The sequence below is a fragment of the Strigops habroptila genome, chromosome 6 (genome assembly GCF_004027225.2).
Source record: "Strigops habroptila isolate Jane chromosome 6, bStrHab1.2.pri, whole genome shotgun sequence".
Classification (NCBI taxonomy): Eukaryota; Metazoa; Chordata; class Aves; order Psittaciformes; family Psittacidae; genus Strigops; species Strigops habroptila.
The window spans coordinates 61,179,542-61,197,735 of NC_044282.2; the positions used below are offsets into that span (position 1 = coordinate 61,179,542).

The 18,194-nt window shown below is 40.5% G+C and overlaps 1 protein-coding gene across 18 annotated transcripts in view; it reads right to left on the bottom strand.

Annotated features, from left to right (window-relative positions):
• Positions 1–18,194, bottom strand: part of HMBOX1 (homeobox containing 1) — a 125,390-nt gene that overhangs the window by 38,400 nt on the left and 68,796 nt on the right. For all 18 annotated transcript variants that reach the window (XR_003992077.1, XM_030490958.1, XM_030490949.1 and 15 more), the window contains 2 exons: positions 10,572–10,682; positions 3,058–3,211 (listed from right to left, as the gene is read on the bottom strand). Coding sequence is in view for 17 of the 18 variants with exons in the window: in XM_030490958.1 (XP_030346818.1) it covers positions 3,058–3,211; positions 10,572–10,682 (265 nt within the window). In the remaining variant the exon portion in view is untranslated. The remainder of the gene's footprint in view (positions 1–3,057; positions 3,212–10,571; positions 10,683–18,194) is intronic.

Below are 18,194 nucleotides of genomic sequence, written 5' to 3' on the forward strand. Positions count from 1 at the left end.
TTCTTACCAACTGAATCAAAGTCAGAAGCACGTACTACAATTAACTGATAGAGCAGCCCAAGACTTTGATCCTCACCAAAATATGTTTATACAGCTTCACACCAACGTTTCAGAATTTATAGGAAGAAGTAATTCTGCATTACCTACACGAGTTTCCATTAAGGTCTAGATCCAACCCTCTTCAGGCATTTAACTAAATCACCAAAGTTAGGTTTAATTGCACAAGGCTCCTCTGTTGTATCCAGAGAGGAAGGAGCATATAACCTTCATATAAGTTGCATTAGTGGGATGGAATTGCCTTCTGGATTTCTATTTCTCATTGCTGAATAGCTAGAAGCCAAGATGAACAAGCACTTTACTGAGGTTCCCAATTGAGAATCTCAAAACTAGGTGCCTAAATCCCTGTGTGCACCAAGATCTGCAAATCCCTGTGTGCACCAAAAACTAGGTGTACCATCAAGATGCTGCAGGACACACAAAGATAATGCAATTAAATTTGCATTGATTAAGGAAAATAGTCCATTAAACTGAGTAAGATGCCTCCACTCTACAATCAAAACTTAATCCTTCAGACGAAAATGCAAATTACCAGGTAAATGGCACCAGACCACATGCAATGTCGAACACCATTTCAGTGGGCCAAATGCTTATTCCTAACCCTATGGCATCCAGTGAACCTGATCTGCTTGGGCCAGACAGCCAGGAGTCTGGTTACCTCCAACCTAGCTGCTGTTAATCAGCCATATTACATACAAGCCTAGAGGACTCCAGTGACTTGTAAGTGAAATTAGTTAGCTTCTTCCTAAGGCTCACAAGAGAGTACTTCTCTCCCACTCTTTCAAAACTTGTCATATAAAACAGCTCATCCTTACCACTCAACTAGGCCTATTAAAGTGTAACAGTTAAACAACCATAATCCTAACTTGCTTTATGGTGTAGTTTTATTGTCACACAAAGCTTTTACCACAGCTCGAGTTTACTGTGTTCTTGCCTCAAGTAAACGTCCTCAGCCACGCTTTCCAGTACCCACACTCAAGGCTGTGAAATCCAGTGCTCTCAGTGACCTAGCAAAGGCTTTGCAAATAAATATTAAAGCCAAGATTAAGGCAATGTGGCAGAAGTCTACATGAAACAGCAGAATATGAAGAAAAGCCCAGCAGCAAAGACCTTGCAGAGCACAAGACACAGCAAACAAAACCAAGAATGACAAAGAAGAAAAAAATTAGATCAAGTGATTATGTATCTGTATATACAGCTGGATGATTTCCAATGTCAACACCGACTTGCTTCTTTCCATACCCAAAACCAAATCTCACACCTTTCTAACAGACACATACCAAACCATTATAGGTTGCCTGACTTCTTCACAGTGTCACAGCAGAGACTGGCTTTGGGAGAGATCTGAAGGAGGAAAGAGGAGCACTTGCTTAGCTTTCTCCTTCTGCTCTGTGTTCCCACAGCACCTAGCACAAAGGGTCTAAGGCACTATCATGATTCGAACAGCAAATAACAGCAGTTATCACACTTTAGGCCAGACAGAAACCAAGAAAGAAAACACCCTTGCCCAAAAAGCTCTAATTTTACTTCAGAGTAACTCAGTATTTCACACACAGAGGGGTTAATAAGGACATGGTACTGTCCTGAAGGTACATGGAGCTGTAATGATTTTGCCATTTTACATATTGCACTCAGGATGGTAATGCAAGCATTTTAAAATGCTAAAGATCCTACTGCACATTGTACCACCTGTGTGGAGAGGGACACCAGAAAAACCCAGTCCCCTGTACCATCAGACTTCAGGACTTTGCATTAGTTGGGTCTAGCGAAGCAGAATAGATTTCAAACATTCACATTATTTCCTTTGGGGAAACATTCAGCCAAAGCCGAAAACATCAGTGCAGTGCCAGGACAGAGAAGGGAAACAAACACTTAAGTTACTGGTCTCAGCCCTGCAAAGACCCTGTGATAGCCTGTGGCCACACAGATGTATGTCCATCTTGTTTGTGAAATGGCTCGGGTCCCTGAGGGAGCTGAGTGTTTTGGTCTTAGCTTAGGCAAAAGGAGGCACTCTCCTGCTCCTAATCAGTTCCAAAGGCCCTTGTGCAAGCAAAATGAAAGAGAAGCATTATGGAAATGGCAAAAGATCCTAAAAATCTGCTGGCCAAGAACTCAATGGAGTTGCAAGCCAGAGAGGAGTATAGCACACACAGTCATCTGGTGCTTCCATGGAAAGGAGGTTCCTCATGCTCTCAGAGGGAAGAAAACTCCTCCCAGCCATTTAGCCCTTACCAGAAATAAGCATTCATTCCTAAACTACATTTGAGTTCACTAGCCCTTTTCTATTATACAACATTATCCACAAAAGAGACATTAGTGTAAGGAGAGGGAAAGGCAAAGCACATAGGCAGCCAGGAGCCCAGACTCAGAGTGCTTCGTCTCTGCAGGACTGAAGGGCTGGGAGCTCTAATGATCACCTGCCACTCTGCATATGTATTTGAAAGATCCACTTCGCTCTGTACTGTTCCCAGCTCATGTAAAAGGGTTGTAAGAGCCTTTTTGGACAAGGAATCTACTGCTTGTTAGACAAAGTTCTGCATCCTGAACAGTTACAGTGGTGCAGATATGTCAGTTAGCAACTATAAAATAACATGATTCATTATGAGGACAAATCAGTAAACTGGGAAAGAAGAAATACAGAATGTAAAGAGCATGCAGACCCTTCACCAAGCCAGAGCCTGTGCTAGGCTAAATGGAAAGGTTTCAGCAAAAGCAAAGGAAGAGCTGAACACCAATGCTCCCAGACTGAGCTACGGACAAGATGTTTTAGGGGCTACAAAAAATGAGGTATTGTCCCCAAAGCAGCATAACATTTTTTTAAAACAGAAGCAGTAAAATAGTTCCTCTAACTCTATCATCTAAAATCAAATTATTAGACTGCTATTGGCTTGAGTTGCTAAAACACATCCATGAAAATGAACCTGGTGTTCACCAGAGCAGGAAAAAGGATACTTGCATTGGCTTTAAAATGCCCATCTCTGAAACCCCAAAGTGACATACCTTTCCATAACAGCCAGGCACTCCTTTCTCCATGTGAACCGACTGCCTCGCCGTAGTCTGAAGGTCCCAGAGGTAGCTGTGACTGGGGGAGGCGTCTGTCTCCATTCTGGCTCTTCTATTGGGATAGGAGCGGGTCTCATGCTTAATGTAGCCCCTAAGAATAATAAATACTGTGTTTCCTAATGGATTAAAAAACATGCTCATTTTTTCACTCCTGCTCACGAAAAAAGACAAGACAGATGATGAAACCATTCAAACTAAAAAAGCAAAGCATTATCAAACACAGACACCTTGAAGACACAGAAAGCCAGCTAGAGTTCCCATCCCCAACCTCCAAGCCAGAGAGGTATCAGGTGAGCATGGAAATCTAAGGGAGATGTAACTGAGCTGACAGCCTCTTCTAAAAAGCTGTCCGGTCTTCGCTGAGAGGAAAGGGTGAGCTATGCCCCAGCTGCGATTTATTTAGGTGTGCTGCTACCTTTTCTGCCACAAAATGGGAAATAGCAGGTTTCTCTTTAATTGTACAGCAGTCTCAGGAAGCAAAATGTAAATTTATACCAAAGGTATTTTAACATTCCCAAAGACCTGAGTAAACACTTGAAGTAGCTCCACCAATAGAAACACAGTCTGTAACCTGAACAAACATGGGCTCCGAAGTACTAGGTTGCCTGAAAAAGTCACCGAAAGCAGATTAACATCACACCTTTCGTCTTCTGTCCCCCTTCTATGGATATATTTTTCTTTTCAAGAATCCTGAGCTGGAAAGCATCAAGCAAGAGACAGGACTTGGCAAAATGCCTTCAGGAAAGGGCCTTTGAAACTTACCACTGATTTTTTCCACAAGAGTCTCTCAGTTAATAAATCAAGATAAATCAAGCAAACTGAAAGACAGATCTTTCATACATCCCTGGGCGAGGATGGGAACCTGGTATAGGACATTAGTACGTAAAACAGGGTTTGTTCTGAAGGACAGCTTTGTGCTCAGTGACTTCCTTTAGAGGGAAGAAATAGCTGTTCTTGTGTACAAAAAATTTAAAAAACCCCAGTTGTATGAAAAGATAAATCACTACTTGTATTCCATGTGCATACTGAGCTCTACTGGAATTCATGCATTGAACTAGCCTGGATAGATCCAAGAGAAGCAGGCAGCTCTGCTCACACCAGGAATACAGTATTGTGCACATGTAAAAGCAGAGCTGAAACAGTAAATCCCTCTGGGTACGTAGACTTACTCACAATGTTTAGGATTTAACCATGAAAACATACCGTGTTAGTGAAACAAAACTGCTTCTTTAATAGAAAACAGTAAAAGGGTCAAGGGAATTTAAAGTTTAACCAATAAACAAATTCCTAAAGTTAAAAAGCAAGAAATTAGCTATTTAGGCACTTGGCTGTGTTCCTTTCCAGAAATGCACAGCGAGTATTTTTCTTACTGCCAGGGGCTTGCACCGGTATTATGTATCAGAGCCCAAAAGAATTTAAAATTCTTACCCACGAAAAGTCTCTAGGAAGGGAAGCCCACAAACTCTGCCTTGCATGCACAATGGATGGTGCCTCTTCCTAATTCCCAGCTAATGAGCCTACACGGATTACTTAGTTTTATTGACATGTGAAATATTTCCTATATTGCCAATTTATCAGCCATTTCAAGGAAATTTCCTTATCTACTCTTTCTAGTTCTTGCACAGTTTAAGGGTCTGGGCCAGTATCAAGTTGCTAGGATTTAAATACACTTCAAGGACAAAAAAAAATTAACTTAAAAGAGAGTCAGGGGAGAACAGGACAAGAAATTAGCTTTCCCTGCATTGCCTTAGCAGTATACTTTCTCTACCTGAGGATTTTATTTCAAAAGGGAGAGTACAGAAATCTCAGTCATGCCTAACAATCTAGTTGTAGATTTGGATTAGATATTAGGAAGAAATCTTTCACTGTGAGGGTGGTGAGGCCCTGGTGCAGGTTGCCCAGAGAAGCTGTGGCTGCCCCATCCCTGGCAGTGTTCAAGGTCAGGTTGGATGGGGCTTGGAGCAACCTGCTCTAGTGGAAGGTGTCCCTGCCCATGGCAGGGCAGTTGGAACTTGATGAGCTTTAAGTTCCCTTCCAACCCAAACCATTCTGTGATTCTAGGATCAAGGTAAGAAGCACAAAGTACTTCTGTTAAATTTGCCTGAGATTTTTTCAGACAAAGGTTGGAAAAAAATCTGCATTTAAAACATAACTTTGCTCCTGCTGCTTTTATGTTCACTTACTGAACAGAAGATGCTTGCTTTGTTTTAGTAGCCTTGCAAGATCAATTTACCTGTTTCTCTTTTATATGGGGCAACATCAGTATCAGCAGCAGGTCAGAAAGAAGTATGCTGAGAATTACAAGGAAGTACCCATCACTGGTTTCGCACACAGATAAAAAAAAGCATCTGAATGCATACAGAGTCCCAAACGTGCCTGGCTGCACAAGTGGCAAAAGTGGAGGATATATGAACTGCTGTCACTATTGATAAGTTAACATGGAGCTTTTCTTCATGGACCTCAATTAAGTGAGCATTTGGGGATCCCTTTTGTTCTGCTGTTCGAATGCTTCATTTCAATCTTCTTGACACCCAGCTCCACTTCTTTACAACTTAGTAAGTTACACCCTCGTTACTAGGTCAGATTCGTTTTACAAATCCCACAAACACTTTTAAGAAGTGGAAATTCTCTCTTGAGCAGAAGGAGCACAGCAAAGGCAGTATAAGATTTTCATCTTGGTATATGCATCAAAAAGCAAGACATCTATAAGGGGTATACAGGTGAAGCATCTGGGAAGAACTGCTTTTGCAAGAAAAGTGAAATGCAACATCTCTCACTCCCTGCCAGTGCCGTGCACCTTTTGCGACAGTATTTCCACTGTGCCAGGTATGACTTTGGGGATGCTACAGGTGGGTTTTTGGGAGTGGAGGCATGAGTGGTACTCTCCAGCTGGAATGCAGCTCTATCTTTATTCTCAAAACTCCTCATGGCAAAGGCCTGCCTTCTCTCAGCATATCCCAGACACTCTCCTGAAGAAAGAGCATTGCTCTTAGAAGTGTCACATGCAATTGCTGATCCACATCACATGTCTCAGAGGGGCCTCATCATACAGGGGTGATGTGCAAAATGGTTGGAGCAAGCCTCAGGCCACCTCCCAGCTCCAAGAAACCATTTCCTGGCAAGCCTTTGCAGCAAGTACCTATCATATATTATACTGATAAGAACAGATGTCATGCTATATTTTTAGCCAGGCTGACCCGAGATCACATAATAAACACCTTTCAGTTACTCCTGAGCCAGGCTAGATTTGAATCAGCAGCCTGCACAGCAAAATGTTCCCTACAGAGCTCATTGCTTAGATAGAGAGGATCAAAGCAGGGACTATTTTTTCTTTACTCTGTAAAATAGTAAATCACCAACAATACATTTCCAGTTCAAATCTCATGGGATACCCAGCCCCTGATTTTTTCTTTTCTTTTTATTTTTTTCCTTTTGAAGGCTTTTCTTTCATAGCTAAACAAGAACTGCTATGGGAATAACACAAGAGATGCTACAACTTGATAATAACTACCTTTCTTTTTGCCTTTTGTTCAAGGAGGAAGAGCACATGGTTTTCTCCAAGGTGACCACAGCTGCCTTCCTATTACAGAAGACTGGCAGAAATAAATATCCAGACTAAATGGAAGCAGTCTGTATCCATCTGTAACTTCAACACATCATTTCTAGATGCCAGCTTCAGTTTGCAGTACACAGAGGCAAAAGACATGCTAAAGTTACTTATGACAAATTTTCCACGTTACCCAAGACCCAGTGCCTGCCGAATCAGGATAGCAACTACCAATGTAAAAAGGAATATTTATTTATTTATTTAAAACTCACGGACTCTGAAAAAAACAGTCAGAACATTATAGGACTCTGTGCACTCATATACTGGCTTCTGAAACATACACTATTTATCTACTACCAAAATGCTCTCAGTCCTCTACAAAACACAGAGATACGGTGCCTGTCTGAATAAAACTCCATTTAAATTAAAAGCATCTCTATTAATTGGATTAAAGACCTTTCAAACACTAGCATTTAGCACTGACTTCTTCGTTCAACAAAAAACTGCTTTTCACCTTAATTGGCAACTGTTTCCAGAAAAAATTTACAATCACTAGTACACTGGAATTCGCAGCATTGCCATTAACTCTGACATCACTCCTACCAGGAAAAGGTTGATCATGAAATTTTTGAGCCAGATTATTGCATACACTAGGAAAAGTTTTTTTATTTTCCTGATCCATGAGACTTAGTCTCTCTTGCAATGTTCAAGCCTGCTGTTGTCTGAACACCCAGCACCAAAGATAGGAGAAGTACAGAACCTATCCATGCAAACCGGCAATCAAAATCAAGCAAATAACAAACAGCATATTCAAGAGGTCAAAGCAAGCTGACAAATAAGGAAAGCGATGGAATTGCTGAGTCTTTTCTGCATAGGAGCAATGTCTCAACAGCAGCAACATCTCAAAAATGCTGTAAGGCTCCACAACACAAAGTTCTTGGGTTAGCAGATGCAGGACTGCTTGTGGACAATTTAAAGCATTATATAGCACATTATATATCTGAGAAAAGAAAAATAAAATCCTTTTTGATGCATTTTTAAGTCCTCTTTTGGTTATATAAGCACAGTAACAGACAGTCTCTCCTATGAGGAGCTTACAGGCAAGGCAGGCAAGTCACACACTGGAAACGGACTCATCTTTATCTAGGAGATGGGAAAGCGAGGTGCAAAGGAGAAGTCATTTGCTACATGTTGTACAGAAAAACTGGCAGAGCCAAGGAAAGACTACAGGTCTGCCAAGTGACCTCCAGTGCTTTCTGTATGAAACAACTACTCTTTGTTTAGAGTTCATAAATTGATTATATTTGATATCCTAGTCCTTCAAAACTGTTTCAATTTTAAGCAAAAGTTTTCTTTCCATTACTACCCAAATGAATTCAGTCAGAAAATGGACTAACCCTGAAAATCCAGTTTTCTAAAATAAGGAATTGAAGAAACGGGGGAACTAAAAGCTCCCGAAGACTTCACTTTGTCCATTGATAACTCAAACTTGTAGATGCTTCTCCACAGAGAGACCTGACTCTATCACTCAAAGGAGAAGGATTGAGATTTTATTCCCAGCAGCTGGAATTGGAAAAGATGGGATATATGAGAATATAAAGCCAAATGTCACTTCCTAGTAATTGAGCAAATAGAAAAAACACATGCCAGTCATTTAATCTCTTAAATTTCTTCAAAGGAGGACAAACTTTTGTACTCTACAGAGAATGCAATGACAGCATTGCTTCTTTTGAACATGGCAGGAAGTTTTGCTGATTTCCTCATTTTCTGACTCTAAAGACGACAGCAGAATGGCTAGTCTAGTCTACTAACCACTGGATACTGTAAGTAGTATCCAAATCTTAGGCTCCAAATTGGTTTTGTAACAGTAATTTAAAGCCAGGGTTCTTTGGACAAGGTTGTACTTTTCTTAATACACTGTATACACTTGCAGGTATGCATGTTAATTATCTCTTGGCTAGCCAGTCTGACCTGCAATATAGTAGATGGCAGTAATTCAAAGTAGTGGATTATCCTACAATAAATAAATAAATACCACCACATTTTCCTCAAGTAGACTTTTCCAACAGCTACAGGAAAACTGAGAGCTCCCTCCTTTACCTTAGTCTCTAAAAAGAAACCAAATGTTTCTTGGTTCTACAGGGAATTTAAATGCATCCAAATAGTCCCTTGGCATAGGCTGAGGAAGCATTTTGCCTTTTACACTTCTTGGAAATGCTGTGTAATAACTTTTATTTGAAAATAAGTTACACTCGAGCAACGACTCAAGAATTTTTTCCATGCGTGTATAAAGAAAAGTGAACAAGACTTTGGGAAGACAGTGCATCAGAGAAGTAGAGGTTAATGTTGATTCATTTCAATTTAATCCATAACCTTCAGTGTTGTCAGTCTTCCTTCCTTAGATGCTTCTCAAGAGTGAAAGGACAAACAAGATGCGAGCTTGTGGATATGGGGAAAGAAAGAAGTTTAAGAGGAGGAAGTAAAGATTTTAGTGCTAAGTTTGACATGGCTTCTCTTACCTCGGCACAGAATACTAGCTCTTAAACAGCTCCAAACAGCAAGAAAAGATGCAAGGCCATAAGAAAGATCCACACAACAGTTTTCACTGTTAGGGGAGGACTTTTGTTTTGTTTTGAGTTTTTTTGTTGGGTTTTTTTTCCCCAAAATATATCTTCCAAATCCCCTCTAATTCTCTCCACTGTTTTGGAGGCATTACCTTGCATAAAAGGGAAGTGGCTGAGAATTACTTCCTAGGGTACAGCTTCAGGCTTTCAAAGCAGGTGATACTGAACAGTTGTATCCAGTAACTTTGCTGATCCTCAGTATCACAATTCCACCCACTGCAAAATAAAGGCTTCTTGGCAATCCCTGCAGCTTGCCAGCACCTCACAACCCCTGGCACTTTCATTCTTTAAAACCTTTTTCTAAATAGATGCTTAACAGAAAGGATGGGCTCAGCCATCAATTTGAACCAGCCCAACTTTCAGCTCAAGTTTTTCATTCTCAAGCCAACTGACAGCTTCAGCCTCTTGATTTTCAGCTTAAACACAAAGCAGAAGTTGTAAAGATCTGTTTTCATAGGAATTTTTCTTAAGAGAATTCTGGATATTAAAGCCAAGTTCACATTAGGGAGCCCGAGTCTTAGGTTTCTTAAAACAATTAAGACAGTTAATTTAATCATGCCACTGTTTAAAGGAAATTGAATGTAAATATTTTGATCTTTACAATAAAACCGCTAGAGGGAAAAATAAGAACTGTTGTCAAAAAAAATATCTATGGAGAAGAACAATGCAAGGAAATTAATTCTACTGTGATTTTGAAGATCGCTGGTTAGTGAAAGATAACGAGGAGCTTTACTTTTCTTTTTGTATTTAAGATCTATTTTGAGATTTGAAGAAGCAGGTGGGATTTGAGAGGCACATCTCCAACATATCACTCTAACTATCAACATCCCATCCAATGCAAAATCCTCTGAAGTTATCCCAAAGTTCCTCTCCACAAAACTGAGTATTTTTTGATGCAACATTCTATTATGCAGCCATTGTTAATGTTTTTTATTTGTTTGTTCTGAAGAGCCTCAGCATATATTTCATGTTACCTGACTACAACTTCACTGAAAGCTTCTGATTCCCAGCGTTGGCTAGCACTGAGAGGACAGGGCAAGTAACATGACTGAGGAACTGGACAGATAGCTATGGATGAGTCAGCTATAGATCATTAACTGCAAAGCAAAGTGCACGTTTGTTCCTACTCTCCTAAAAAAAAGTAAACTGGTCAGAGGGAATACCTCTGCAGGACACCAGACCAATAGGTGAATGATCAGTGATAAAAAAAACAGTGACAAAAGGCTTTATTTATTTCCATAAATAAAACAGCAGGAGATGTTTAGACTGTATTTGATTACCAGGATTTGTCTTCTCAAGCTGGTACCATCTGTAAAATGCCCTTTTCTTCTGTTCACTCAGGTCTGACCCCTGCTGCAACAGCCAATGGGAGATCCGGCTCTGACTGATACCTGTTAAAAAAACAGCACAAAAGGAAAAAAAGAGAGAAAAAGGAAGAGAAAACTTGTTCTTTTTAAAACATTTTAAAGTGGTTTATATACTGATAAAAGGTGTTGTCTTACAAAGCCCAGGAACTCATAATGTTTCAACCACAGAAAAAGTAGAGTTCAATCTTGCCCACCCCATACCTAGCTGTTTTAACTTCTCCCCATTATCTTCAACTTTACTCAAGGTACATCCTGGAATCAGCACAATCAACCAACAAGCAAAGAGGGTACAAACTGGGAAGCCAGATCTACCACTGACTTGAACTGTCCCCACCTTCCCCGATTCCGAAATTTCTTCATTTGTGAAATGGGAACAAGTCCCTTACCCACTATTATATATAAACAATGATAGTTAGGAGATTATTATCATTCAATGCTTGAATATGAAGGGAGATAAACACAGAAATAGTTTATGTGATATAGATCAGATCGGCCCAGAAATGCAGCAAGCCAACTATCAGTAGCTGTAACAGCAGCCAGAAAACAAAAGACAAAGGGCAGCTGTCTGTCAGCAAAGCAGGATTCATGCTCTAGGTATCCACGCAAGGTTAGTGACAAAAAGTTCTAGAGTTTTTAAAGCAAGAATTCTAAGAAAATAGTAAAATGGGAAAACCCTCTAGAAGTTAATAGCTATTTCCAAAGCATGGCATTGAATGAAGGATCAATGCAGAAAGGGAAAAGAAGTGATTAGAAGGAGAGGAACCAAATAATACAAGAGGTTTGAAAGTGCACTAAGAGGTTCATTTGAAAATATCTAAATATATGTAGTTTGCTGAATAACTGAAGCAGTACTAGAGGATTTCCGGTGCTTTCCACAAGACTCCTCAGCTAGCAGAAAGAGTTAACAACATCTAAACTCACCTGAGAAGTAAAGTTTTAGGAGCTGCTCCAAGAAACAATATACTGCTGAACACCACCTGTGCCACCACCTGCTTGGTGATAACACTGAGGCAGGTAGAAGGCTGGTTTTCACATGGAAACCAAACTACCTCTCCCCTCTTGAGATGCATCAAGGTTTTATAAGATCTCATAATCATATTTAACTCATGAAAAACAACCCCCTGTAGTTTTACCACTTCTAATAATGGGATTTTACTATGTGTGGGATTGGGTTTGGTTTTTGTTTGGTTGTTTTTTTGGTTTTTTTTTTGTTTTTTTTTTTTTGCATTGAAACACTGAAGCTAGTTAACGTTACACTGATACAACTTGACTCTCAAGTATCATATTCGGGGGAATTTTCTCCAACCAGATTTTTACAATGCGGAGTTTATGCTCTTAACTGTTCCTCCTTATAGAGGATTTCAGAGCCTACGAAGTTTTAATTGTCCTGGGGAAAAGGGATAGGTGTATTTTGTTTTGAGTACAGAAGCTTAGTGCTATTCAATAGAGCTCTGCCCACAAAACCTGCTCAGGTTTGGCTTTGCTTCCTGTACATCTACTGACATTCTTAACACCCATTCTCAGAGACTGCATTTGCCCCGCAGCTGGAAGAGTTCAGAAACAGCTGGGGCAGTCAGGAGTTGATTATCCCCATTGGGATATATTACTGAGTTCATATTAGTAGGGAAGCAAAATTATTCAGCTAAACACAAACCTTAGATTCTGCCAAGTTTACATTGAGTAACTGTGGAAGCGTACAAGTTAATACCAAAATAAGCCAATAAAAGTCAATAAACCTCTCTGACCCAAAACAAGGCTTCAGTCTAGTTGAAATCTTGCAATCCAGATGCCTGACAGGCAGTGAAAAGACCAAGTTTTGAAAATTTGCAGCTCTTCCCTTACTAGTATGATTTAGAAAAGCCATTTCTTTAACACAGTGCTGCGGGTCACAACTGTTCATGTCTGCTTTTGGCTGCCTGGCTCCTATTAATCAATGGGTAACAGCACCATTAATTAACTTGTTTACTACAGTCCACTTACGCTTACTGCAGTGAATTAGTATTTGTTGAGTGTTTGGATAACAACGTAAGATACAAATGAAAACCATTATTACATAAAATTATAAATAGAGATTAAGTATCTTCAACAAGAGTCTACTGGAAAATCCAAATGCTGGTCAAGAGGCTGCCTGATAGGGTCATAAAGTGGTACAGATGTTAGCCACTCCAGACAATGTGCTCGAGACAAAGCAAAGGAGCAGGAGCCAGAAGATTCAAGCTGCGTACTTCCATGTCCACATTTGACCCATTGCAAGTCCTCACAGTTTAAAAAGTTGTTCCTGCAAAATGGAGCTTTGAAAGGAGGCTGAGATGTACAAATTCAATGATAAATTCTCAGTACGTTATTATTTGACTGTGGCATCTCGTGAACAGGGCTGCAGTCCACAGCATTTTCTGCATTAACAAAAAGCCCACAGCCCACTTTTGCACTTTGGTTTACAGACCTCCATAGCAATGCTGCAAACCCAGAGAAATATGCCTGGTATGGCTTAGGCAGCTGATCTTTGGTTTGGTCACAGGAAAGCAGTGCATAACCTCTAGAAGACCCTTTGAAGTCCCATATCCTATCATTCTTTTCTCCTTTTTATTATTCTCTTTCTTTGTTTCAGAGATCTGTAATAAGAGCCAACCTTCTTAAATGTTTCCTCTACCTATACCACTCATCCTGTTTCTGTTTTTAAGATACAAATATCTTTCATCTGCCCCTTAGCTTGGTTTAGAGGCCCCAAAACTGTATATTCCAACAGCTTGACTGATTCAAGGTCGCATGCAAAGTCCGTAACAGAAGAACTGATGCAGAATCACCTAGATCCTAGTGCAGTGTCTTAACCACAAACCTATCTTTCACTCCTTTCAATTAAAAAAAACATACCCCCAGATTGTCACATCAGAGTTTCTTGCATCTCGAGTGGGTTTTGCACAGTTGACTTACAGGGACAATGACTAGTACTATCACCAGTACCCTCCTGTCACACTGTCTATAATCATGCTACTTTAGGAAATTGCACTGGCAGGAAAAAATAAATCAGTCTGCTGCCAGAAGCAGATTAATGAAATAAGTTCTCTGCAGTACCGAAAATACAGCTGTCTTGAGGAAATTCACTCTCAAACTGAACCACGGACCTCAAGGAAGACTGCAATCCTCTGGGCTCCACATCAACAGGGGCATGAACACATTGTAATGAGGACAACTAGTCTTCTCACAGAAAATAATTAACGAAGAAGTGGTAATCACAAAGAATTACAGCAATTCCAATGACAGGCTGAGAGAGTTGGGGTTGTTCAGCCTGGAAGAGGGAGGCTCCAGGGAGACCTTAGAGCAGCTTCCTGTCTGTAAAGGGGCTGACAAGAAAGCTGGAGAGGGGCTTTGACAAAGGTCTGTAGGGACAGGACAAGGGGGAATTGCTTTAGACTGACAGAGGGGAGATTGAGATGAGATCTTAGGAAGAAGTTCTTCCCTGTGAGGGTGGTGAGGCCCTGGCACAGGGTGCCCAGAGAAGCTGTGGCTGCCCCATCCCTGGCAGTGTTCAAGGCCAGGTTGGACGGGGCTTGGAGCAACCTGTTCTCGTGGAAGGTGTCCCTGCCCGTGGCAGGGGGTTGGAACTCGATGAGCTTTATGGTCCCTTCTAACCCAAACCATTCTGTGATTCTACGGTTCTATGAAATGTTGACTTGTGCCACATGTCACTCCTTCCCATAGCAAAGGACATCTATCAATTTAGGAGATTAGCAAACCTTGTCTACAGAAAACTTGCAAAGATCAAAGTGACAGAAAAACACATCTTTCACTGTGTTGTCATGAGTATTAAAAAAAAAACAGGAAGGAAAATGTTTTTCAATATCCAATTTCTTGTCATTTCAGGTGATCAGTAACTAAGTAATTTTCTGAATTCTCCTCACAATGGAAGTACTTAAGTTTCACTTTGCTCAGCATCCCTGTGCATCAGTTCCAAACCTTAAGGGATTTTACTTACGTTACAGCAGTGCTTCAAGGCTGCCCTCAACCGTGCTAGATGCTCTGTGTGTTTAGCATAACATAAAGCTAAGTCCTGAAGATCTCATATGAATTAAGATAGAGACAGTAGGACAGGGCTGAATGGTACAAGCAGAATAACTGGGAAGGTTAGCAGAACTGAACACAGGAAAGCTCTGTGTATTATGTATTAAAAAAAAAAATAAAATTTTTGACCTCTTCATTTTATTGTTGTTGATTTCTTTTTTTTAATGGTGGTTCAGTTTTTATGCTACTAGCCTAAGACTTGAGAAATCTGGATTCAAATTCCTGCTCTGCAACAGACTGCTTCCACTGTGACCCTCAGGGAAGTAAGGTTCTTTTTTGTTCCTTCACTCTCTATGTGTAAAAAATGGAAAAGGTACTATTTCCAAATCTTGCAGAGGCATCATCCATCAAAGCATTTAGCCTGGCTGCAAAAGGCTCATCTGTGTATACTCCTCCCTCTCTCCTTTACTGTTGTACATAACAGAAAGACATTAATTTCTGCAAACATTTCCCTCACCCTCCATCTATATTCAGAAGCTAAGAGACAGCATTACTTAATTAATTTACATTTATCTCTTTATCCTTTGCCCTCTGACCATAACACCCTTGGTACCTTGACACAATTTTGGTGGCAATTAAAGCAAATTGCAGCATACGACTTCAGTTTATTGTTGATAAAAAATTTGGCATCTCAACTGCCACACATAGGGCTAAATACCGACCCCCAAGTAAGCTGCAGCTAAGTTAAAAGGAGCTTCAAATAACACGATAGGAAATTCCGCAGGAACTATTATTAGCTCCTGTTTATACTGTCATTTTTCTTATCAGTAGGAGATTATTTATACAGAGCCCAACCCAAGTGCTTCTTGTTTATCTTATTACAGACACCATTAAAAAAGTTTCTATAAAAAGCAGCTCCTGTATTTAGGACCAGCACTAGTAAGTGTTATGCTAGGTTTTTGCTTCTTATCAATAATTCCTTTATTTTCCAGTCACTATTTAACACTTTGTTACTATTTTCCAGTCTGTCCTCTTCTCTCAGTACACCAGGCAAAAGAGATGGATGTTAAAAGCTGAGGCCACACTATTCTGCATTTATTTCAAGTGCTACACAAAAGACTTCCAGCTGATGCAGGGTGGTAGCCAGTGGATGGGCAAGCCAAATACATCCAACATCCAACATCCACACTACAGCCTCCAGTAACAGTTTGCTACAGTAATACAACAGTACTTACAACATTACAACAGTAACCAGCTTCTGTGGGTTACTGATCTGTTCTTGCAGAACTGTCCCCTTGCACAGCTTCTTTGGCCAGAACAGGGTTCCACCTCCATATGCAACATAATGAAGAGGACCCTGAGATGCTTGATTGGTCACTGAAGGCTGAACAATCTTCTGAAAAGGTATCATTTCACAGTAATGATCCTCCCCTACACCATCTGTTACTGACCACTCTTTGGATTTCGTTCATCTATTTTAGCTCTTGTTTACTGAATTATTTACAGAACAACTTTACCGGCAAGACTAAGTTGGTAAATACCAAGATGGCACTACTTGGGATCATATATTCTGCAAAGCATTACCTCTGTCAATACAAACTGCTCTTTTAATGAACCAAAAGTGGTTTTGAGGCCTTCCTTGGGAGCCCATTTCAGAGCCTGAGTGGGAAGGGATGTTGGAAGAATACACAAGTCAACTAGCACTCATCGGGCCTAAGACAGCTCTGGAAGTGAGAGCCCAGGGACATGTGCCTTCTGTGCTGGATCTCTGTCCCAAGCTATTTTCAGTCACTCTTCACCATGGTGTACTTTTGAGAGGAAGCTGATGTTTCTCCCTGGAAGTGCTGAGCACACTCTTTAATCTGGTCCCTTCAAACATCTCTTTGAGATTTACTATTTCTTTTCAGATAAGCTATAACTATGTACTTAATAGTGGCACATAAGTACTACACATCTGCTTACGTGAGGCTATGGGTTATATTTAAAATGAATCGGCTCCAGTAGACCTTCCCACCAAGCACAGGGAGGATGACACAGTTCAACTGCCAAAGGTAGTAGGAGGAAGAGACTGGTGTATCACAGTGCAGTGCAAGCCTTGATGCCATCTCGTCTTGAGAAACTGCATCATGTGCAAAATACCACTTTCTTTTCTCATTTGAAAGGTCCACAGAAACACTGCTGCAAAAGGATGTAGCCATTTAACATTTAGATCTACCTGTTTTCCCATTGATATGGCTTGAAAACAAGATAATAAAGCACTGCCATTACTTAGGTCTTCGTCTGTCCCACTGACAGGCTCAGAAGAGACATCTAGTAATATTTTCTCTGATCACTGTGCAACTACATTCTGGATTCCCCCTCCTTGTCACCCAGGAGGGTTGAGTGGGATGGCTGTGAAACTTAGTCAACTGTGTACGAAGTGGATGGTGTTGTTTACTCACAGGAGGAACAGCATGACAAACAATGAAAGCTCCCAAAGGCTAAATGCCAACTTAATGACAACTGAAATGCAAGACAGTAGGTTGAGGAATGAAGGAGCAAAATGATCAGGTGTGAAGAGACCAGTCTTGACTTTCCCACAGTCTGCCTGCAGGGGTATCAAAGACATGCACCAAGACACCTACAGAATTATCATTAGCTCCTTTCCTTTTACTGACACAGACTCTGTCTTAGATTTGTTGTGATAACTCTGATTCAATGGCTCTGCGTGTAGCAGTCTGCACTGACAAAAAGTAAAAATAAAAATGCTGGCTTCTTTTAGCGTCTTTTTCTGCAATTTTTCCCTCTTTGCTTGATTTCTCCTGAAGAGGAAGCTAGTTTGACTGCTGGTAGACATGAAGGTTAATTCAGAGATGGGTTATTCTAGAACTATATTCAGGCAAGGACTGCACAAAAGTAGGGGAGGGACCCACTAACTGCTAAAACTTCAGAGTTCGGGTATAACTTAAGCAACTAGATATAACGTTTAATTTCTGAAGTACTAATGCTAACATCTGATATGGCTAATAATATTCCTCAGTTACACTAAATGTTAATCTCATGATTTTACAGACAAAATTGAAACTAGGGAAGGACAAATAATTTAGCCCAAGGTCACAGAGAAAAGTTGGAGATGTGGAAGGAATTCCTACCTCCATGGATCAAGCACCCGTTTCTGCCTGCCTACCTCAACTGCTAGCATGTCTGCAAACCCAAATCTCCCAGGCAGATGGGTTCTTATGACCTTTCAAATACTGGAAATACCAAAAAAGAACAACTTCCCTCTTGCTGGTTTGTAATTCCTAGTCATCAAAAAACCTTTAAGATGATCTATTTTCAAGATTTTATTCAAGCTTGAGTTAAAAAAATAATGTATGTTATAGGTATAACATGGGATTGAGCGATCTATTTTAGTAAGTCTGCATCCTAAGATACTGAGGTGCTGAAGCGTATGCAGGGAAGGGCAATGGAGCTGGTGAAGGGTCTTGTGAGGAATGGCTGAGGGAACTGGGGATGTTGCTCAAAGGCAGGTGACGGAAAAACTTCAGTCTATCACAG